Below are 24505 nucleotides of genomic sequence, written 5' to 3' on the forward strand. Positions count from 1 at the left end.
TATCAGCTGAAAATTCACATTGACTTCAGTGGGAGATTTCTGCCAATTAATGGTGCGATAAGCCACGTTGGACTATATCAAATAAGGCCCTTATTGTCAATGTCTGCAGCTGGTTCCATACTGGTATCAGTGAACAGTTTAAAAGAAGCAGGGGGTCTCCGGATCTGAACCCCATTAATTTCAGCTGCTGGGACCTCCTGCTTCCAGAGATACTTACCTCCAGAGAGGGTTGCCGGTATCTCTGCAGTTTTCAGCTTCCTGATCACGTGGGCCAATAGGAAGCCGCACCTGATGACATTACGGCTTCCTATTGGCCCGCAGGCCCCAGAAGCTTTGAAAAGCCGCCATATAGTTGAACCCTGCAGTGCCTACCGGCACCCACTAGGGTGGTAGGTATCTCTGGAAGCAGGGGGTCCCTGGAGCTGAAATCAATGGGGTTCAGCTCCAGAGACCTCCCTACTTCAATTCTGTATTTAAAAAGAAAACGCCCTGGATTGCCTCTTTAAGAAGTGGTTATGTGTAACAATAGGAATGCTTAAAGAGCACTTTCTATACGCTGGTATGGTAATGCAACATATTAATATCTCCCTCACGTGCTGCTATTTTTCTGTTGTTCTTTATCAGTCAGAACAGTTGTAAACAAATCTGTAAATCAAATGAGTTGAACTTGAAAATAGAGTTCATTCACATTTTATGCTGGGGCTAAATAACATCATGTTGCACTGGTGCTTTTCTGTTAATGGAGGGAGCTTGAAACATAGCCCCCGGAGTGTGATAAAATGTCAGTGCAGAGAAGGGCCAACAGTTTGTCTTTGCCACCCTTGCAATGCAGTTTGCATTGAGATGTTATTGAAAAATAGTGCTTAGTGAGAAACTTTGACCCATTTCTTTAAACAATTTATATTGTCTTAACAAAACATGCTGGAACAGCGGCTTATTGTCCCAGTCTATATGCGCTTGTGTAAAAAAACGATGTTACTACATAAACAAGATGACACATTTTAGTACAACAAAACCCAATGTTTTGCTCATTCAAGCATGCTTTCTTATTGGTAATTACCAAAACGTCAAAAATTCCATGATTCACTCAACTGGGCAATAACTTTATTTATTTTTTTGCATAAGCCTGTTATTTGTAATATTTGATCTTCTCCATTGTCGTTTTTGTTCTCTGGAAAAGTGAGACGGTTTATCAAAATTGTACACCAGGGCACATTTTCCCCCAGTTTTGAACTGTAGTTAGTATACTTCCGAGGAAAGTGTAAAGAAAGTCATTTAACCTGCTGCAAAGCTTTGCAAAACTGCCTTCCATTACTTTTTTGTAGCTTAACCAAATTAATTGTAAAAACTGGACAGTATGGCTAGATCATGCTATGCACTAAAACAAAAATATATATACATGTCACAGATGTGTGTACAGGCATACCCCGGTTTAAGTACACTCACTTTAAGTACACTCGCGAGTAAGGACATATCTCCCAATAGGCAAACGGCAGCTCACGCATGCGCCTGTCAGCACGTCCTGAAGAGCAATACTGGCTCCCTACCTGTACCGAACCTGTGCGCAAGCGGGGAGACTATAGAGCCTGTTACATATGCGTTATTTACATCAGATATGACGATTGCAGTACAGTACATGTACCGATAAGTGGGAAAAAGGTAGTGCTTCACTTTAAGTACATTTTCACTTTACATACATGCTCCGGTCCCATTGCGTACGGTAATGCGGGGTATGCCTGTATATGATTAGCAATGAATTAACAATCAAGGACTTATCATTCTTCATAATGTTGTAGGCATGCAAGCAGGAACTTCACTGTCCTTACATGACAAGATGCTATTTTGTATTATTAAAGTTGCCTAATTAGGGTGCACACATTCACTTGGTTCTAAAATGTTTTTGCTGTTTAGTTTTGCTGGTACTTGATTTTATTATTGGGGTGAGGGAAAGCATTTTCTGAAGTTGGTTGGATGTTTTCGGCCAGTTAAATAAAACATGTCTTTTCTCAGATTGAAATGTTTCTTACGAAGTTCAACTCGAATCCGAATGAACTTTTGAAAGTTCAGATTTTGAACCCGAGAACTTGCTCATCCTTATTCCTTCCACAACAATGCTATACATGTAATGGTGTTTCCCATACCCGGTGGGAGATGTGGCCATTACAGATAGTGTGGTGCATGAGACCTGCTGGTAACAGGAAGGCTGAGTTGTCCACCAATGGTAGTGGGGACACAGGACTAGGCTTCTGGGGTTCACACCCTACAAATCTCTCTATCAGTGCAGCGCCTCCATCTGCCGTAGGCTCCAGGAACTGAAGGTGATCTCCCATGGTAAAAATATTACCTCTCCCCCCAGTAAGGTCATGCACCAGACAGGAGGTATAACAGGAACGATTTATTATCTTTTCTGTACAGCACAGTAACAAGCAGGCTTCTGCTCGATGCAGTAACTCTCGGCTACCACTGAAGGATGGTCCCTGGACCGTCACTACAGGCCAAGGGCACCCGCAGCCGTCCTAGCTCTTTCCTGCCTCCCTGGCAGAGGTATGGTTCACACTCCCTCTCCCCCGGAGGAAAGAGGACTGAAGAAGGCCCAAAATCAGCCTTCCTCAAGTGGGGAAAGGCACTGCTGAATTTGGGCGGTACCTGCCATTAAGTACAGCCAGGAGGAGGGCACCAGGTCTGTCCCATGATTGGTCATGCCCGGGCCTAATGTCACCGCCGTGTTCTGTAATTGGCTTACGTCGGTGGCTGATGTACCTTAGGTGCAGCCACTTCAGCTGCCCCAGGGCCCGATTGTCAGGGGTCTATCCTGCCCGTGCCTTCCGGAATAGCGTTAAAGCATTTCTACAGTGCCCCCTCTCGCTTCCTCCTCCCACCCCCCCAGGGCCTTACCCGGAGAGGAAGTCTACCCAGTCAACGCTGCTGCCAGAATCATTCTACTCTTTCCTAGATCTGTCTCAGCATCTCCCCTCATGAAATCCCTCTCCTGGCTTCCGATCAAATCCCGCATCTCACAATCCATTCTTCCCCTCACTTTTAAAGCTTTACACTCTTCTGCCCCTCCTTACATCTCAGCCCTAATCTCTCGTTATGCACCATCCAGACTCTTGCGTTCTTCTCAAGGATGTCTTCTTTCTACCCCCTTTGTAGCACCCTCTCTATCCACCTTTAAGACCCACCTTAAGACACACTTGCTTAAAGAAGCATATGAGTAGCACTGTGGATATTCTGAACACATGATACATATAGCTTGGCCCCCTGCAGACGCACTTACCAGAACTCCCTCCTACTGTCTCTGTACGTTCTCCCTACCTACCAATTAGACTGTAAGCTCCTCGGGGCAGGGACTCCTCTTCCTTAATGTTACTTTTATGTCTAAAGCACTTATTCCCATGATCTGTTATTTATATTATATGTTATTGATTTGATTACCACATGTATTACTACTGTGAAGCGCTATGTACATTAATGGCGCTATATAAATAAAGACATACAATACAGGCGATCTTAAAGCTGCAGTTCAAGAAATATCCTACATGTGTTTTTTTTTATTTAAATAAATCAGTTCCGTACGTATTCTAATGTAAGAAGCATTTTTGTTCCTATAGCAACCATATACAAAGTCACATCCTCTTCCCCTTCTGAAACAATATCACCTTTTTGAGCCCTGCCCTCCCTAGCAGTGAACCAATTGAATCTAGTGCCTGCCTGGTCACATGATCTTCCTCACAGAACTTTGGCTGTCAGTGCAGCAGATTACCCAAGATGCAGCCGAATTTCAGCAACCGATTGCAGGAGAACAGATTGATCAGCAACTTAGCTTATCACTTATCACTTGTCAGTGTGTAGATTGTATTGATGCACATATTGAATGATATATATTTTTTAACGACAGCTTGAACTGCAGCTTTAACATGGGCCCAACTTCTGAAATCGCTGCCTGGGTGGGCCTTCTCCGCCCCCGTGTTGGGCCCTGCTTCACAAGTAGGGCACAGGAGGGGGACAGAGAAGAAACCCCTACACACCGGGGTTCCACCAGACTTGACTAATGTTACAGACCACTGAAGGCTATAAAGCCCATTTCCTTCTTTATTTTTTAAATCCTTAAGGAGCACTTCAAATGATTTCCTTTATTTTTGGGACGACAGATGGACCTCAACTGTACCATTTTTAAATGCCTTTTCGGCTATTAAGATTAAAATCATAGGTTCTCAGCATAATATGTATTATTACATGCACATGTAAATGACACAAACCACTCCATTTAGTAACAGAATTGGGTGGCAGCTCTTGACAACATGATTCAATGTACTCAAGTTTGATTTCCACAATGAATGGTATAATAAAATTCTGCTTGTTAGGACATTTTACAATGTTTCAAAATGCGTCTCAGTGTGACATATAATTAGCTTTTCTGTTAAGTGGAAATGCACTATAGCAATTTAATTTTCAGATATTCATGTTTATAATGGTCTAATATAAAAACCTTTCAATACACTACACATTCTAAAGAGCTGCTTTTTTATGAATAGATATTTATTGATCAGTAGACATGCCTGGCATTTCCCAGCCTGCATTATCTCAATATGCAAAGATGCCCAACACACCCAACTGCTGTGGGGTTTGGACTACAATTAAAATAACTATAACAAAGGATAATTGTCACTTCAAAAAGTGAGAATCTGTGTGGTCACTAATGCTTGAAATAAGTGAAACTCACTCCAAATAACGTTTGGACTAACAACTTATTTAGTAAAGACCAAATAACTTATTCAGGTTTCTCAATGACTTGAGAAACCTAAATATGTTGAAGGGGCTATAAATCCCCTCAGTGCCATTGAAGACTGCAAGACATCAGCCGTAAAAAAAAAAAAAATAGGGCTTAAATTCAATTTCAAGAGGGTTTACTTTGATAAATCCATCACCTGGAAAATGTGAATTTCCTGTGCCAGCACCAAACACAGTTAAATAAGTAACACACGTTAGTTGTGTACAGATTCGGCAATGGAAGTCAAAATCTGTAGCAACAGTTTGATTTCAGCTTCTTTTACAAATGTGCCAAGCAATAACAATGTTGCCTATATGACTGCTTACAGTAAAAGTTGTCCAAGCGGATTAGTAGTGCCCTTGTGTGCACGAAACTCAATCTTTCAAACTAATTTCACCTTTTGCTTACTGTAATTGCGTTACTACCAAATGATTATAGCCATATTTGTCCCAGGAAAAAGAAAAATATATGTGCAGACTGGAGAATGTTTTGTTGGACCAACATAATAATATATCCTTGCTATTAAAAATAAAAAAAGCTGTGTGTGCTGTGCACGCGCATAGTAAGTGAAACTTCTTTGACTTTTGTCACAGAAATTGTATTTGTATTGGTGATGTTTTAATTAAAAATCAAAATACAATTTCATTGACAAAACGCAAATAAATTTGACTTAGAACATGCGTACACATCCCTTGTATTTGCACTAAGCGTGAATTCCTCGTGTGTGTGTGTGTGTGTGTGCGTGTGACTGTGTGACTGTGCGTGTGACTGTGCGGTGACTGTGTGACTGTGCGTGTGACTGTGCGTGTTACTGTGTGACTGTGCGCGTGACAGTGCGTGTGCGCGTGACAGTGCACGGTGCACGTGACAGTGCGTGTGCGCGCGACTGACTGTGTGCACGACTGACTGTGTGCGCGACGGACTGTGTGCGCGACTGACTGTGTTCGCGACTGACTGTGTGCGCGACTGACTGTGTGCGCGATGGACTGTGTGCGCGACTGACTGTGTGTGTGTGCGTGTGACTGTGTGTGTGTGCGTGTGACTGTGCGTGACCATGTGCGTGTGTGTGTGACCGTGTACGTGCGTGTGACGTATGCGCAGCCCCCCTGCACCTCACACATCCCCCTAACCTATTCACAGTCAGTGTGTGTGTGTATGTGTCAGTCAGTGTGTGTGTGTGTGTGTGTCAGTGTGTGTGCATGTGTGTCAGTCAGTGTGTGTGTATGTGTGTCAGTCAGTGTGTGTGTGTATGTGTGTCAGTCAGTGTGTGTGTGTGTGTGTGTGTGTGTGTGTGTGTGTATATATGTATGTGTGTGTGTCTGTCACTGTATGTGTGTCTCTCTTTCTGTGTCCTGCCCCCTCTCTCCTGACTCCCCCCCCCCCCCCCCCCCCCACAGACAGGCAGAGCTGCGGACCCGCGGCGGCTCTGCCTGAGACTCTCCTCCCCCCCCCCCCCCCTCACAGACAGGCAGAGCTGCGGACCCGCGGTGGCTCTGCCTGAGACTCTCCTCCCCCCCCCCCCCCCCTCACAGACAGGCAGAGCTGCGGACCCGCGGCGGCTCTGCCTGAGACTCTCCTCCCCCCCCCCCCCCCCCTCACAGACAGGCAGAGCTGCGGACCCGCGGCGGCTCTGCCTGAGTCTCTCCTCCCCCCCCCCCCCCTCACAGACAGGCAGAGCTGCGGACCCGCAAAAGAACCTACTTTTTCTATTTTTTCAGCATAAATATTATTTTAATCTTCCTAAAACACAAGTTAAAAATGTTACCACAAGATGTCAGAAATGTGGCCACTGGGATCCACCAATAGAAAGCAGCAGTATTCTGGTCGTAGTGATGATGTGGTTTTCAGCTGCCTCACCCATGTAGTGACCGGGCGGCCATGTTGATTTCTAAAGGATCCTCCCCCCCACCCCCCAATCCATAAACATAAATAAACAACCTGCAAAGTAAATAGGTAAATCCTGGCATTACAGTGGCCCAGGATAGGAATATGTTTGACAATACCCGCACTAGATAGATTGAGTGGGGGTTTTCATGCATTAGTGCCGCGATCTGATCTGAAATAAGAGGGCGGTAAAATAATGCAACAATATAAGTAAAATTACTTTAAATTAATCTGTGCAGAGCGGGCATTTACCCTCCACAAAACATTACAGTGGAGACTAGTTCTTACACCGGGCCCCCTTAATGATATTACACTTGTATGCTTAAAAACCAGGCTTCTATGCACTGGTTATTATTCCTAACTATGTCAACTTTTCTTATAGATCTATTCAAGCAGGTGGCAAGTTCTAGTGGATTCTGTGACCAGCGGAGGCTCGGCCTCCTCCTACATGACGCCATTCAGATCCCACGGCAGCTGGGAGAAGTGGCCTCCTTTGGCGGCAGTAACATAGAACCCAGTGTTCGGAGCTGTTTTCAGTTTGTAAGTGCTTACATTTTTTTCCCATGACTCCTTTTTGCGTTCAGCGTTTTAAATTGGTTACAGGAAATAAATTGACTTTATATTCTTCCTGGGGATTGTTTCCTAGAATTTCTCATTACAGGTCACTAATCTTTCTTGGCACAGGATTCTGGGAGGAATTTTATTTATTTATTTTTTGCTTCATAACAGGGGTAGCTCGGGAACAACAGGGTTTCCAGCTACCTAAGCTCCTTAAATATAACAAGGATGTAGCAGTGTGTTTGTTTTATTATAAATATAGCATATCTAATGCAGTATACCGAACTGATGAAGGAAGTGTATGTCAAGTTTCTTTTGTGCCAATGATCTTGTTCATAAGTAAAATGTAAATTTGCATTCAGTTTAAAAAACATGTTTAAGCAGCATTGTACAAAATGAGACGAAAAGGCATAAAGATGTATTTTCGGACTGAGAAAGGCGTACAAATGAAATGTCACTCATTTTGAAGCTTGTGCTCATACAATATTTGTTTAGAGTTTATAAAATATATCTCATTAATTTCAGGCAATTCAATGTATTCTGTCAATGTATGTTTCCATTTCAAAAGAAACATTTTAAGTTATAAGATTCCTGGGGCGTTCAAGGCAAAATTTAAACAGGTCACTTACATCAGAAATGCGCAAAGTTTTTAACTTGCGCCCCCCGCCCCGCCTCCTTACCTTCTGCCTCGCGCCCCCTCTCCTCCTCGGCTCGCGGCGTAATTTGACACCGGTTACCATGGCGACGCATCGCCGAAGATCAGGTAAGTGAAGCTGCAGAGGCCTCACGCGGTTTTCCGTGGCACTTAATTTCCCCCGCCCCCCCCACTTTGCGCACCGCTGACTTACATGGATGTAAATTATTCTTGTAGCTCTTTGGAGCAAGATATTGGTGTGCGATGCCTTTGGGGACTCTCTCCCTCACAATATGGGGCATTTGCAGATGTAGTGAATGTAAATAGGTGCAGCAAACGAACAATGAAAAAAATATTTGTGTAACCTCTGATACCTTTCCTCCTAAAAAAACATAAACAAAATTAAAGGTCTGCGGTGCCTTGTGGTTATTGAGCAATGAAAGGGTCCCATATTTATACTAAAGTCGGCCTTGCTGCTGCTATGACCTCGCTGCTGCTTCTGCTGCTTCTATGACCTCGCTGCTGCTGCTGCTTTAGGCCGTGTTTATAGTGCCGGCGACACGACCGATGCCGTCGCCACTGGCGAAAGTTGAACTTGAGTTTTGGGCGACGTCGCTGGCGACAAGGCCAGTGACGTCACAAAGGGGGAGGGCAGAGGGCAATAGACGCTCTGTGATTGGTGTAGAGACAGTCACATGTGGCGACTGTCTCTTCCAAAATAAAATTCTACTGACTTCAACATTTTTGGTCGCTCCGTCCCGCCGTTGCGCTTACGATAAGCGCATGCGACGGATTCAATGTGTTTGTTTTGGCGCGACGTCACGTTGCCGGGCACTATAAGCGCAGCCTTAGTCTCGCTGCTGCTGCTTTGACCTCGCTGCTGTTTCAGCCTCTCTATGCATTCTAGCCAAAAATGCATCTCCACTCTGCACCGTTGTTGCTCTCTCAGATTTTATCCTGCAGTGTAACAATATTGTGTGAGATTTGTTTGAAGTTAGGCTTTCAGGCTCCTGTCTTACAGAAGCTACATGATTTACGCTATTGAGCAAATGTTAAAAAATAAAACGGCAGAGAAGCTCGTTGTGTGGCTGAGCGCTTTCACTGTAGAGCAATTCCAATATACCGGCCCAAGGTGGAGTGAGGCCAAAAAAAGCTAAAGACTTCAAAAATATGGGAACTATAAACCTCAAGTAAACTCACACTGGAGATTGTGTGGTAGCTTTTGGTTTCACATATTCTGTGGTATCTTCGATTGGACAGTGTACAGTATATGACAAAATTGTCCATCTAAGGCCGAGTCCCCGCTGGCGCTGAGCTCGCTATGCGCTTGGCGCGCTTACCTTCTTCAATGTGGATCGGCACATCCCCTCTCCCGCTGTGCTCGCGCGCTCATGCGCGTGCACACATGCTCTCCCAAGCGTTGTGCTTGGGGAGACGAGGGAGAGATACTTTCGTGCTGAGAGCAGGGTCACATGACCCTGCTGTGACAAATGGGAAGTGAGAGGGCGTGTTTTACTGTCCTGCTGTCACACACACACACACACAACACTGAATTCAGCAGAGAAGTGGAAAGGAGGGGGGGCAAACGGACTGTGAGGGGGCAAACGTACTGAGAGGGGAGTGGGAGAGGCAAACGGACTGAGAGGGGAGAGGGGGCAAACGGACTGAGGGGGGAGGGGTGGCAAACGGACTGAGAGGGGGGAGGGGGGGCAAACGGACTGAGAGGGGAGTGGGGGGGAAACGGACAGAGGGGCGGGGCAAATGGAGTGAGGGGGATCAAACGGACTGAGATGGGAGGGGGGGCAAACGGACTGACGGGAGGGGGTGGGCAAACGGACTGAGAGGGATGGGAGGGCAAACGGACAGAGGGGAGTGGGGGGCAAACGGACAGAGGGGAGTGGGGGTAAACGGACAGAGGGGAGTGGGGGGCAAACGGACAGAAGGGAGTGGGGGGCAAACGGACAGAGGGGAGTGGGGGGCAAACGGACAGAGGGGAGGGGGGGGAAACGGACTGAGGAGAGGGGGGGAAACGGACAGAGAGAGGAGGGGGGGCAAATGGACTGAGAGGGGAGGGGGGGCAAAAGGACGGAGGGGGGGCAAACGGTCTGAGAGGCGAGGGGGGGGGCAAACGGACTGAGAGGGGAGGGGGGCAAACGGACTGAGAGGGGAGGGGCAAATGGAGTGCTGCTGTGTGGTGGGGGGGCGAACGGAGTGCTGCTGTGTGGTGGGGATGGGGGGCAAACGGAGTGCTGCTGTGTGGTGGGGGGGCAAACGGAGTGGTGTGGTGGGGGAGAAGGGAGAGAGGAGGGGAGAGGGGGGAGAAGAGAGAGAGAGGGAGGGGGAGAAGGGAGAGAGAAGAGAACGGGGAGAGAGGGGAGAGAAAGCAAGGGGGTGGGGTGGCCGGGAGAGAGAGGGGGGCCGGGAGAGGGAGCGCTGGGGGGGGGGCAGGGGAGAGTGCAGGGGGGGGAGAGTGTGTGTAGGGGGGCGGGGAGAGCGCGTAGGGGGGACGGGGGAGAGAGAGAGAGAGAGATACACAGAAACACACAGCCAATGACACACCCCCTCCCCTAATAGCCACGCCCCCGCTCCTGCTCTAAAACTGTTGCAGGACAGCGATCGCTCATGCTTGGAGAGCTGGTGACATCACCGCTCTCCAAGCATGAGCGAGCTCAGCGGCAGCGGGGCCGCTGCCTTAGGCTTCGTCCAGGGTGAGAGCGAGCGCGCTCTCACTCAAGCGCCATGATGTCGGGTGCTGAATTAGCAGGGGTGATTACTGTCCAGTCGAAATGTGTAGTTGCCCGCGCGGAGGGCCTCATTGGGCGAACCGCTCACGTGACACGGCTATCGCGCTACAAATTCAAATATATTTGTCTCTGCAAGCAGCTGAGCGTGGAGCGCTCATGGGCACGTATGCGCACACTGGGCCAACACATCGCTGTAATGTGTTTAATTGCGCTCAGCATGCACCCTGGACGCGGCCTAAATGGGCGAAGCGACGCTTACCTGTCTCTTACATCAGCTGATGTGTTATTGTTTCCCTTTAACCTACTAAGAATAAATCCTGTAATGTAAGCGAGTCTAGAAGCACAGTTAGAGCTCCTATTGGCACACACCCCTCCAGTGTACTTGAGAATGCAGAATATTTTCATAGCTCACACTGATGCTGGAAGCACAGGCCGCAGCTGAAGGAACGCCAGTGTTGTGTCTACAATATGCTATGAAACAAATTTCTATCTTCTTGGGAATATAATGCAGACTCAATTTTTACCAGTGACCTAGGGCAAGCCATTTTATCTCGCGGTACCTCGGTTTACTCAAGTGTAATTGGGTGAGGAGTAATAATAGTAATAACAACATTGTTTCATCCTAAACCCTTCTCCCCATCAGATGTTGCCACTCAGTGTAAATGTTTACTTGCATATATATATATATATTTTTAAGTGCTTTTCTTATAAAGCCGCAGAAGCGAAATACAAATCAGCAGTTGGAGCCAGAGTTGCCTTATTGAATAAATACATCGCTGGACTGGAAATGTATTTCTTAAAATGAGATTTGAAAGAAAAGCGGCTTTGTTTCTCTGTACCGGAGTCCGGATTTCTATCTCTAATTTACACGGAGATGACTAGTAGCCTAGAACTTCGTAGCTAATAATCCATGGTCCTTAGGACATTGTTCGCCTGCTTTCCTGCTTATGATATTGTGAAGCAATGCAATGAATGCTGTGGGAATTAATTGAAGATTTGCCCTGGTGCACAATACGTTGTTTTGCATTTTCTTTTTACATCACTGTTAAAGCAGCAATACAATACCTCCCAGAGCTTTGTGGGAAATCGGTATCGGGAAGTTATTGAATATAAAATAATTGTGCGTTTTTCTTCTTACCAGCTGTATGATAGACCGTAAATCAATATGCAGGCAACCCATTTTCCTGTCAAAAGTAATAGCCATTTTCTACACCCCACAAAAACCAAAATAAATGCAGACTGTTATCACGTTGGATTGCATCATAACTAAAAATAAATGTTAACATGGCGGGTTTTTTTTCTCGTTAACATGATGGCGGCTTCAAATCACGTTTGCAATAATATATTTCCAGTAAAACCAAAGCGCTTCAACTTGTAACACCTTGCCTGCTACATTTGATGTTTGCAACACATGCTCATCTGGCGGCCCTAACAGTCATGGGCAGCTGCTCATTTTCTATGGGGTGATGAGGCTGACTGCTCTGACTGCTCTGATAGACCGGCCAGCCTGATTGAAACTGAAGTTGGAGCATTCACGTCCCAGCATCCAGGGCCTGAGTACATGACCCGGAAGTGCCAGCATTTTACAGGTTGAAGCGGCAATCCTGCCGAAAATTATGTTTTTGAAGTATTTATTTCTTACAGGATTGGAATCGGGGACCCTGGAGCTGAACTGCGCTATTTTCACCTCTGGGGTCCTCCCGGTCCCGGAAATACTTACCAATGCAGTTCCTTCCTAGTTTTTGCTGTGCATTTAAATGGCTCTGTAATAGGAAGCAGCAGTGGGTGACATTGCAACTTCCTATTGGCTCGCTGCACGTTCAAGGCCGTTTTGTTTCCCCTGGAGGAGCAGAGACACCGGTAACTTCATTGGGAAGTGTCTCAGTAACAAGAGGGTCCCCAGAGCTAATAATAAAGCAGTTCAGCCCCGGGGGGAACCTCCTGGTTGAAAAAAAATAAACGAGCAGCTGATATTGCTGCTTTAAAATACAGATTCTAGTATAGCTCTAAAGGCATCAATCACCTAGTTCCAACCCAGTCAACATATTGCTGTCATTAATTCAAGCGTTGCCCCATTAACAGTGTGAGTTTCTAACATTTTCCTTATTTTTAACATTCTGCCCTTTCTTTAGCTGGAATCATATTTATATTCTTAGGCTGCGCGTATAGTGACAGCGACGCGATGTCGCCCAAAAACAAATGCATTGCCGCCGCGTGCGCTTAAAGTAAGCGCGACGGCGACAATGCGACGTCGAGTTGCGAATTTTGGTAGCTGGCAATATTTGATTTTTGAAGGGCTGTTGCCTCATGTAATAGCCCCTGAACCAATCAAATGCCAGTACGCCCGCGCCGCCGCCGCCGCCACAAAGCGAAATATAACTTTCGCTAGCGGTGATGTCGCCTGTCGCGGGCATTATACGCGCGGCCTTGTGTGTTGAATACAGTATTCCTTTTGGTATATTAAGACCACTAAGCAACAAGCAAGTGTTAAACGGGCTTTTAGTAGTTGGAAATGTAGGTAACACTGCTGTAGCCCAATTGTTACACAAGAGATGTGTGTGAAAGTTGCAAATTAATGGATAAAATCATCAGCCACGTAACCGGCAATAAATTTAAAAATGGGGGGGTGAGGGGGGTGGATTAATGCAAAAGTAATGCAAATTGTCATTTTCATCTCGTCTGTGTCAATGTATCAAGGTCTTGGCCAAGATTTGGCCATGAGCGCATCAGCATGTGATTTGGGGAGTTACACGATGCACACCGATTGTATTGAGATGTAGCAAACTCTGAGTCTCTATCCGTCACTTTCTATCTTGTATTTTCGGCAAATAAATCTGCAAGTCGAACGTGGCATAAATTTTGCATATGCATCAAATGTAGGAAACCTGTTCTCACATTTGACACAAATGCAAACAAAAAATGTATCAATATGTCAAAACAAACTTGTGTGTGCACTTTATTTACATTGGTACATCACAACAAAATTTCCCAAAAACCTTACCCAATTATTATTTTTAAATGCTCATTTCGCAACGAACATCACTTCATCGCCACTAGAGGGCAGCTATCCCTGTTTATTACATGCCTTTCCTCAGGCTTTATTGATACAGTGTTTTTATTAGTGAGCAACACCAAACGGTTTCAATTTCCCATGAGGGGAATATGTTCCAACTTCTTTTCCTTCTGAATTGACTCTGTGCACAGTGCTTCCCTGTCTAGGACTTAACTTATACTCTAGACCACCATGAAGTAGCTTGGCTGTTAATATACTTGATATACAGTATACAGTAGCAATAAATAATCCACTGGCTTTAGTTGGGTGATTTTTGGAACTTCTGGAAAGGGGAGCACAACTTGTTCAATGATGAATATGGGGAATGAGAAAATGATACAATAGTGCAACACAGTCTCTGTAGAAAACACTTCAAAATCAGTCGATCTCTATAAATTCAGAACTCACATCCTTTCATAAGTATACGAGCATGTAACCCAAACTGATGTGGGTAGTATGGAAATTCGTGCAGGTTCTCTTTCTCTTTATCTCTCAGGGTTCCTGGGGATACTTTGATTCTCTCAGATTGCCAAGGTATCAGCCATATATATGGGAGAATGGAAAGCCAGACATAGTGTGTACCGTACAAAAATTAGACACTTTAATTGCTAAAAAAAAAAAAAAACCCAAAGGGTGTATGCTTACATCAATAAAACATGTACCAGGCACATAGGAAAAGCGAACTCTTGTGTCCCAATTCTCACCCCGTCTGCCCGATTCACTGCTCGATTCTCCCGTCACGTCACTGCCGGTTTACCGGCATTCTCACTGCACTCTAGTTGGATGAGGCTGTGGTACCAATACCAGGTCTTTCTAAAAAGTGGTGCAGAAGAATCATTGTTTCAAATGTCACTGATGAAACCCACAATGTTACCTATATATATTGTAGCAGGATTTTTCAGATATTGTGCGCTCCTCTTTCTGAAGAGGATGGTGGCTTTACTTGAAATGACATTTGTTCCCATTTGTAAATTGGCACATTGACAACCCCTCCCCCCCAAACAGTTAACAATTGCTCATGTGGATGGAGAGCTGGTGTGCTCATCGATTGCTTCATTGCAGCTTGCTAAAACATGGCAATTTACTTTTGGAGGAAATATTAGCAATTGCAGTGATTCAAAGCACAGGTCTTTTTTCAGTACAGACCTCTTGCTGTGTCGACAGGGTTGCTGACCGCTTTCCCTGGGCCCAGAACTTCTCACCACCTGGGCCACCGGTTGAGGGGGGGGGGGGGGGGAGTGTCACTCCCACTGCTGTCGGCGAGCCTGTGAGCACACCCCCTCTCTCTCTCTCACAGCTTCTCTCTCTCACAGCCCCCCTCTCTCACAGCCCCCCTCTCTCACAGCCCCTCTCTCTCACACCCCCTCTCTCTCACCCCCCCTCTCTCTCACCCCCCCCTCTCTCTCTCACCCCCTCTCTCTCTCACCCCCTCTCTCTTTCTCTCTCTCTCTCTCAACCCCCCTCTCTCTCTCCCTCTCTCACCCCCCCTCTCTCTCTCACAGCCCCTCTCTCTCACAGCCCCTCTCTCACCCCCCCTCTCTCTCACCCCCCTCTCTCTCACCCCCCCTCTCTCTCACCCCCTCTCTCTCACCCCCCCTCTCTCACCCCCCTCTCTCTCACTCCCCCCCTCTCTCACTCCCCCCCTCACACCACCCCTCTCTCTGTCACCACCCCATCTCTCTCTCTTTCTCTCTCTCTCTCACCCTCTCTATCTCTCTCACCCTCCTCTCTCTCTCTCTCTCTCTCTCTCTCTCTCTCTCTCAACCCATTTCTCTCTCTCTCTCACCCCCTCTCACCCCTCAATCTCTCACTCCCCCCTTACACCACCCCTCTCTCTGTCACCACCCCATCTCTCTCTCTCTCACACACCCTCTCTCTCTCACACTCTCTCTCTCTCTTTCTCTCTCACACACACACACCCTCTCTCTCTCTCTCTCTCACCCTCTCTCACATCCTCTCTCTCTCTCACACCCTCTCTTCCGTCCTGTCCCCCCTACCGAGCGTCGGAGGAGGGCCCTCTGAGGCAGCGGAAAAATGGAAGTCGGCTTGACTACCGGCAAGGCCAAACCTACAGGTTTGGCTCCCTCCACTGCCAGGCCTGGAACAGATGTCCTTGCGCTCCCCCCTCCTCCCCCCCAAACTGTCGGTGGGCCTGTGTGTCAGGCAATGCCAGCAACGTCTAAACTGATGATTTTGCCAAATCCATCTTTGAGTCATTGCTGTTTTGTTAATTGTGTTTTACCAAGTAAATGTGATTCTCCAGTAAATCCTTAGTGCTAAGTATTTGTACATTTAGTGGGGGTCTATGTTGTGTGCTCGTTTGCATGTCATTTCCCAGAATCCCTTGCTGCAGTGGGAGCACTGTATGCGAGGTGATAATGGTTGAAAGGCAGGGGTGCAGACCTGTCTAAGACGTGTGAATGGGCTCACAAGTGATATTCTTTATTATCAATGTAGACGTAGACAGTGATTGCTCTGACGCGTTGCTCAGTTTTTTTGTGACATAAGAAAGAAGCGTTTTGATTGCAGTGGTTCGAAGCACAGGTGTTTTTCAGTACAGACCTCACGCTTTGTCGACAGGGCTGCTGACCACTTTCCCTGGGCCCAGAACTTCTCACCACTGGGGCCACCAGTTGAGAAGGGAGTTATCACTCCCCCGGCTGACGGCGGCCCTGCGAGTCCCCAGCAGGGATACCAAGTCTCTTATTATCAAGTCAAAGTAAAACTAGCAGTTACACATGCCTTTAGCAAATATACGCTTCACCTGTGGAAGACATGAATAAAGTACTTATTTGTAAACAGTAACCAGTGCTGGAAAATTGTTACTCTGCTCCTGCATAAAAGGGCACAACTGCTTCTACATCAACAAAAACATGCGTTGGTTACTATTGACTTAAATTATGTAATTGATATTTTAAGCTCCCTTCAATTTTGAGACATCAGATTATGATTCTTATATATATTATTTATTTTCAACGTTTGTCTTATCCTGCAGCTTATTTTCTTTAACTAACTAAATAATAATAATAGTATGTTCTTGTATAGCGCTGCTAGTTTTATGTAGCTCTTTAAATGAATGAAACATTTCATAGGAAAAATTATTTCTGACTAAAGAATACGTTATGATGGGGGTTCGGGGGCAAACAGTCAAAACATACATGTTGAAGGGAAAGAAAATGCTTATAAGCAGTGGTTGACAAATCACCAAAAAATCTACTCGCCACACAAAAAAATCTACTCGCCACCTAGTACCAAATGTGTGCTGCTTGGGCCAATATTTACTCGCCCGGGGGTTAAATCCACTCGCCCGGGGAGAGCAAATGTATAGGTTTGTCGAACACTGCTTATAAGGATAAATAATGAAAGGGGGAAATAGCCAGTCTTTTTCTTTTCCTTTGGGGAATCTAGGACAATCCAGGACAGGCTGGTTTGCCGTATTGTGTATGGCAGATGAATGAAAAAGCTCCTGTTTGTTTATTCGGCATATTGTGTGGTCCACTGACAGTAATGCTCCCTTCTGACAACCCCCCTTTCCCCCCCCCCCCCCCCCCCCAATGTTTGCAAAGCTGCGCTGGAAATGTCAGGAAAGCGGCTTTAGCACTGCTTCCATTTCCCTTTCTGCACCCTGTGTGTGCGGCAGAACAAACGGAAGTGACCGGCTTTCAAAAGCACACGCAGGCTGGAGAGTTCTTCAGCTGGGTGCTTGCCCGCGGGGAAATGAAGGGCTGAAAGCAAACCTCTGCTCTGTGTAAGAAACAATTACGTTAAGGTTACCAATCTGCAGTGGCATTGTCTGTTTTACAGATTCCCTATTCCGCATTGCTCTTCGGGAAGGTAGACATTGATTCACCCAAGCAGAGATTTGCTTTTATTTTGGATAGATTGTGTGACGTTTGCTTGTAATAGGGAGACGCGATGACGTCACGCTGTAAGCCGCTCCAATGACACCAGCTGTGAGACAGGGAATCTCCGATCACAGCTCTGTCAGATAAAGGTTTGCCTCTGCCTTTTAGAAATGCTAGAGACCAGCGGGGAAATGGTTAGACAGCTTTATTTACATTAAGGCGCTCTGATAAATTCCCCATTAGAGCTCCGGTATATGCGGGTATCATGTATTTTTTCACGCTATCTACCCTCCTGCTCAGATCCAGCCGAAACAAGCTGGGAGCGGGTCTAGCAACCATTTATTGCGTGTTAGGGGAACAACTCACTGGTCAGACCAGCCGTTTGTATACTCTGGCAAAACATTTGATATTTTGCTTCCCTAGTAGCTCAGGTTGGACGCATGATACATCGGCGAACATCTGAATAGGAGGAAGTTATATACTTACCTATGTAGGGATCCAGTTACACCTCGGAACCTATGCAAAACAAAAAAGTTGGTAATAATTTGTACACTGCCCTGCAGTGAATTATGCCTTAAGAAGTAATCAAATGTGTTCATAAGCTAGCAACCCTGCAATGTCTTATGCCTTAAGACAGGGGAGTGTAATCTTTTTTTATTTTCCCTGCGCCCCCTGCCGGCTGTTCCCCTCTCTCCGCACTCCCCCCCCCCCCCCCCCCCGCCCCCTTACCTCGGCTCCAGTGTCATGACGTCACGTTACAATGGCGACGCGTCTCCGGAGCCAAGGTAAGTGCAGTTTTAGCGGCCTTCGCCGTTTCCCTGGCACTTAATTTAAGTGCCTTCGGGAAGCGCGCGGAGCCTCTGTAAACCCCACGTCCCCCGCGGACAATCTCGGGGGTGCGCCCCCCAGTTTGCGCACCGCTGCCTTAAAAAGCAAGCAATCATCCATACCAATTAGTCTTGCCCACCTATTATAGTGGAAGACATGTTAAATTGGGAGTCTTCCTCTTTGAATATAAAAGTGGAGTAGTGCTTGCATCATTATTACTATCAGTAATTATAAGGAAGCATCGAGGGGAGTATTACTAATACATGTTGCTATAGTAACACATGAATTGTAGTACAATCTATTTAGGCCACGGAACACCTAGAGAATTGATTTACTGTTACTAAACAGAGGAATATTAAGAACCTTTTTTCAGTGTAATTATGTCAATCACCTAAAAGAGTCCAACATTATATGAGACCTTTAAACGTTATTTGTTTGCAAGTATGTGTTTCTTGCATAAGAGACATTTGCATTAGATATTTGTGTAGGATGTGAAAGACAATGCCCCACAATTAGCACACTGATATAGATATAGGGAGATTACAACTCCATAAGAGTTAATTTTACAAACTAAATGTCACTGGACTCTTATACACATTATCAGGGCAACAACTAAACCTGTATTTATGTTTTATGTATGTACAGGGTCTCTGTCATGTATTTGTAGACATATCCCTTCCTTTTTTATCGTTTATATATAATAAAGTATGTTCAAGAATTAACTTCACAAAAATCAATTACAAAGGGTTGTTTTTAGGTTCTTGTGCTAGAACGATGAACTATTAAACTAGTTAGATTGTCCTAATGTCAGTTTGATCTTTATTGACCAAGGAGAGTGCACCAGGAAAAGGGGTTATAGGGGAATCACTGCGTCTGATGCAGTGACCCCCATTTTTGTTCTCTAATTGTGTTACCCAACCCCAGTGCACCCCTTCCTTACGTCAGACACATTTCTTTCGACTGAGCGGGTGGTTTCTCTCTTTCTCGACATTGCTGGTTATAGCAGCAATCTACTCTGCTCGAATTTTTCACGTTGTTTTTTTATATTAAAAGCTTGGAGCTGATCCGAGATCCCAACCCCCTCAACGTTCGGGGAACCCCCTTGTTCCCAAGCGAAGAGTTTTATCTACCGTATAAAATGACTGCAGGGTCAGCCTTGCCTCCTGAAGGCCAATAGAAAGCACTTAAAGCTTTCTGTTGGTGACCATGTTTGTACTTTCTTGTCATTTTCTCAAAGAAACGACCAAAAAAAAATCAAGTCTAGTCACTTGGGATCCAGTGGGTCAACTCAGATGGATCCCACGGTTCAGATAAGCTACAACATAGAGGGGAGGGAGAGTATTGCTGCTTTAACCTTTTTTCAGTGTTGGGGATCTGGCAGCGCCAGAGTGACGCTTCCACGTCATGTAATCGCTCATGTGCTGTTCACGTGACGCAGCTCGTCCCTGGATACAGAAAACGGAAGTGTTTAGATCAGGCTGATTTCACCCCATAGAAAATCAGTTTTTGCTATGACGTACCCCAGCCTGTTTCGTCCATTAGGCGAACCATGGCGGTCGCAAAGGTCCTAGGGGAGCAGCGGCACGGGAGTCAGGCTGCGGTCCCAGTCAGCACTGTTGCTACGCGTGCCTGGCGGGGAGGGGGGGGTGGCGTCGCGTGCACAGTGCTAACCGCGATCTGCGGTCTTCCAGGGAGAGGAGATTGCAACGGGAGGGGGCGTGGTAGGGGTTTTGCGGGGGCGTGGCCATGACCTCATGCGGCTGCTTCGCCCTCATTGGGTGAACTGCGGAGGTTGGATATCTGGTCTTTATACAGCACTGAAAGCGTAAATTACATTAAATACTAAGCAAATTACACATTTTTAGACATAATGGTGAAATTAGTACAGTTTAGTGGAGCTTAATTTTATTTTTATTTAAATCTGTTTGGAGAAACATAAACTGAAAAACAGTGTAAAGGTGCTGTCTCACCTAGCAACATAACGTGTAAGCACTGGGGCATAAAACGGTTAAACACACTTTGTATCATTTTAACCTTTTTAGATTGTTGACAATGTGTTTATACTGTAGCTTGAACATTTTGATCTCAACTCTGAGCAGCAACAAATATCATATAGAAAACACACTAAATAATACAGAATGCTCTATTGATTCTATAGTAGCTGTGACCTTCGCTAAGACATTTCTAAGAACATTTGTTAGAGCCCATATTTAGGAGCCTCGTTCCCATCAAAAGTGCAAATATACTGATCTGTGGTTGAAACAGAAAATAATAATTTCAGTAAAGATTAAAAGCAGAAAAATATTTATTTGATAATTTGCATGGGTGGAGGGAGTCCTTGAACTACTCTGGTTTTGTGTTGCAAACTAACCTGAGACAGGGGACACACAGTTCAAAGAGCATAGACACCCCTTGGCGAGGGATGGGGGGTGGATCTGGAGTTGGGGGAGCAATGTGCAGCAGGCTCGGCGGGTAGCAAATAATTTTTCATGTTAACCTGCTGGAGATCAGCAATGATTTTCTTTATTCTATTCTGTGAAATCCTCTGTGCCCTTTGCTAGATTTGGAGGGCATCTAAGAAATTGTAATGGCAGCTAAGGGAGCGATCCACAAAACAACCAAGTCTGACCTTGACCACATTTCTACCACGTGACATTAAATCTTCAAAAAATTCCAGACCCTTTGATACATTTTAACACAACTAATCTCAACTAAGCACAGCTATTGTCCTGTACAAACTGTATAGATAGGGTACTACAGCCATCCACCTTTATGACAATTAACAAATTAACATTGATTATACGCTACCAAATAAATCTGATATATGGTTTTACTGAATCGTGGCTTTCTCAGTGTGACTTTTTCTGTCTTCCTAATTTATGCTGATTAACAAAAGACAGCCTGATGCTTTTAACGGCTCATTCTAATTCCAGTTGCAACATGCAGTGCACCATTCAATATAGAATGCATCTTTGCCTATTAAAAAAATGCATATTAAGCAGCTACTCCATTAATGTACTGGAATATTGATTCTTGAGGAATTGTAGTCCTTGTAGATAAACATCCTTCTAATCGACTAGTTCCCTATTTCTGCGATGTATATGGTATTATGGCTTATATATATATATTTTATTTATATATGTATTTTGTTCCTTATTGATTTATTTCCATTTTGTCTATTCAAAGATAATATATTCAATTAAATTAGCAGGCCTATTCATTCTTTCAGTGAATTAGAGAAAATGCAAATGTAAGTTAATTTTTTAGACATTACAATCAAATATATTTCATTTTATATCTACCCAAATTGTGTATATTTCTGATTACTGAAGTGCTAAGCATCTTCTTTAGAAACAATGCATTTGTGCTATTACTATATTTCTCAAAATTAAGGAAGTACTTTAAATCTAATAACTTGAGGTTTGCTGATAGGACACAACATAGTTTGTTTCAAAAAACCTGTGCAAGAATGTTGTAGCACTTCTGTGCCCAAGGTCACACAACAAGAGCTTACAATGCGATTCAAACCAAGTTTACCTGCTTCAAAGTGAATGACATTACCATTGACCACACACTGCTCCTTCAGGCCATTGTTTGGAATCCTGGGTCTACATCGTGACCCAATTATTGGTTTCTTAGGAGGAGACACTGGTCAAACATTCTTTTCTCAATTGTCTTTTTAGCATTTGTTTTATTGCTTTCACATTAACACATTAGAAAAGGGCTCTTTTTCCGTGCATCCCCTATTATACAAGGAGATTTATCATTTGACTGCCTGTCTCTCTGTATCCATCACTGAACACACAACACTGAGCCATTCGCACATGTCTTTCTGCATTCTATAATTGTGTTGCTCATTAATATGACCGCCTCTCTTCTACTTGTAATACAAGTGTCACCTTTTATTACACACTTTTAAAATATTGTATGACTATTCCATTTCATGTTTACTCAATGTTTGTTTGATTTTGTTCATTGTTTTGATACTGTAGTTAACACGATTTTATTCATTTCACTCGTGTTGTTGCTTACATGTTGTGTTTGGCACCTACAGGCTAACAATAAGCCAGAAATTGAGGCGGCTCTCTTTTTGGACTGGATGAGGTTGGAACCACAGTCCATGGTTTGGCTACCGGTGCTTCATAGAGTAGCTGCTGCTGAAACTGCCAAACACCAAGCCAAGTGCAACATCTGTAAGGAATGTCCAATAATTGGATTCAGGTAAGTGCAAACCAGATATTGTTATTGTCCACTGATGAATTGTGTGTTCTTATATCCCTGTTTTTCCAAGTGTCCCCTTCGGGAGAGGACCGAGATTTGTGGTTGACTAACCAATGCTCCATACATCTATAAATGAAGGGGACATTCATTGGAAATATTTCTAGAATCTGTTCTGGATGTGCTTCCGTGGAGATAGGAGTTGGGATAATTTATCAGTGGTGTTTTGAGACGAACTATTCATGTATGTACAAGTATAACATTTCTAATTGCTCGGCAGATTTTTACAGCTTGTACAATATACAAATACTAACAGGATTCTGGACATTGAGGAAAAAATGACTAGGCCTACTGGTAGGAAAAGCAGGTCTTCAGTCAATTAAATAAGTTAATAGCCAATGATTTAGAAGAACAAGGATATTGCTATTTTTTATTCTGATTAATGAGCCTCTAGTTTGTCACATCTAGGATACATGTGAAAATTGTAATTTTGCACTTATTCTCTGTGTGAGTGGCTCAGGATTTAGATGTTGCTCATTAATTGAGTTAAGAGACAAGACTCCAGGAGAGTGCTCCGTGTAGACTGTTCATTTGCTCCCAGTAAGTGCCAGGGTCATAGTGCATGGATTCTGTACAACTGCCTTCATATGCACTTATCTAAATGTGACCACTGCAGCAATACCATCAATAACTATTCTAATGCGTTAATACCATTAGTAACCTTTGAACGCTCTCTGGTATCTCTAAGGAATACCAGTTTACATCATGGAACAAAAGGGGGGGGGGGGGCAGCACTCACTGACTATCAAAAAATACCAAACGTAGGAATATGCCAAATGGAAAAATTAATCATAGAAGCTCAAGATATAACAATGGGACAATGTCCTACATGTGAGCAGTAAAATATCACAGAAAATGACCCTAAGTACAAAGGTGCAGGGGAAAAAAACAGAGGAAGGGAGAAAGATGAGGAAAATCACAAGGGGGAGGAGGGGAAGGGGTGGGAGTAGAGGGAAATTAGGGGAGGCTACATTTCAGGGTAACAACTCCTTCCTCAGGCCTGTTCCCTAAGGTCCCATCAGACCACAGGTACTTCCCTATACCCTGCGTCCCCAACACACTATACAGACCCAAATTGGAGTAACTAGTTATACTGATATCACAGCAAACAAGCAAATGCTCAATGCACAAAGTCCAGATGCAATAAGAGGATGTATACTGCACTTGATATGGGTGAATCCACCGTCACTGTCCTCAGAAAGTGCTGTAAAGCAACCCCACTCTGAGCAGCAGGAGGGAGAGAGGAGAGGAACTTTCTGGGGACAGTGGATTTGCCCATATCAAGTGCAGTATACATCTTCTTGTTGTATCTGGACTTTATGCATTCAGTATTTGCTTGTTTGCTATGATATCAGTATAACTAGTTACTCCAATTGGGGTCTGTGTTGTGTGTTGGGGACACAGGGTATAGGGAAGTACCTTTGGTCTAATTGGACCTTAGGGAACGGGCCTGAGGAAGGGAATGTTGTCCCCCTGATTTCCCTCTCTCCCAATCCTCCCCCCCCCCCCCACGTCCCCCTTGTGCTTTTCCTTGTCTTTTTCCCTTCCCCTGTGTTTTTTTCCCCTGCAGCTTTGTACTTGGGGTCATTTTCTGTGCTATTTTACTGCTCACATGTAGGACTTTATCCCATTGTTATATCTTGAACTTCTATGATTACATTTTCCGTTTGGCATTTTTTGATAGTCAGTGAGTGCTGGAACCCCCCTCCCCCTTTGTTCCTTGATAGTACTTTGGAGGACTTAGGGTCCTCCTTGTTCCCTTGGCACTGTGCATCTATTCTCTAGCATTGTTATGAGTGCTGTCTATCCCTTTATTTTTTTTACCAGTTTACATCATGCTTCTTCCTTATTTGAAATCTATTTATCTTCTCGACTCTCTCTCATACCAGTTAATCAAGTCTAATTTTGGTT

The 24505-nt window shown here is 44.8% G+C and overlaps 1 protein-coding gene across 21 annotated transcripts in view; it reads left to right on the forward strand.

Moving 5' to 3' along the window:
- DMD (dystrophin) overlaps nucleotides 1–24505 on the forward strand; it is a 2761517-nt gene that overhangs the window by 2676446 nt on the left and 60566 nt on the right. For all 21 annotated transcript variants that reach the window (XM_075590265.1, XM_075590266.1, XM_075590270.1 and 18 more), the window contains 2 exons: nucleotides 7038–7195; nucleotides 22371–22537. In XM_075590265.1, coding sequence (XP_075446380.1) covers nucleotides 7038–7195; nucleotides 22371–22537 — 325 coding nt within the window. The remainder of the gene's footprint in view (nucleotides 1–7037; nucleotides 7196–22370; nucleotides 22538–24505) is intronic.

This window comes from Ascaphus truei, chromosome 3 (assembly GCF_040206685.1).
Source record: "Ascaphus truei isolate aAscTru1 chromosome 3, aAscTru1.hap1, whole genome shotgun sequence".
NCBI lineage: Eukaryota > Metazoa > Chordata > Amphibia > Anura > Ascaphidae > Ascaphus > Ascaphus truei.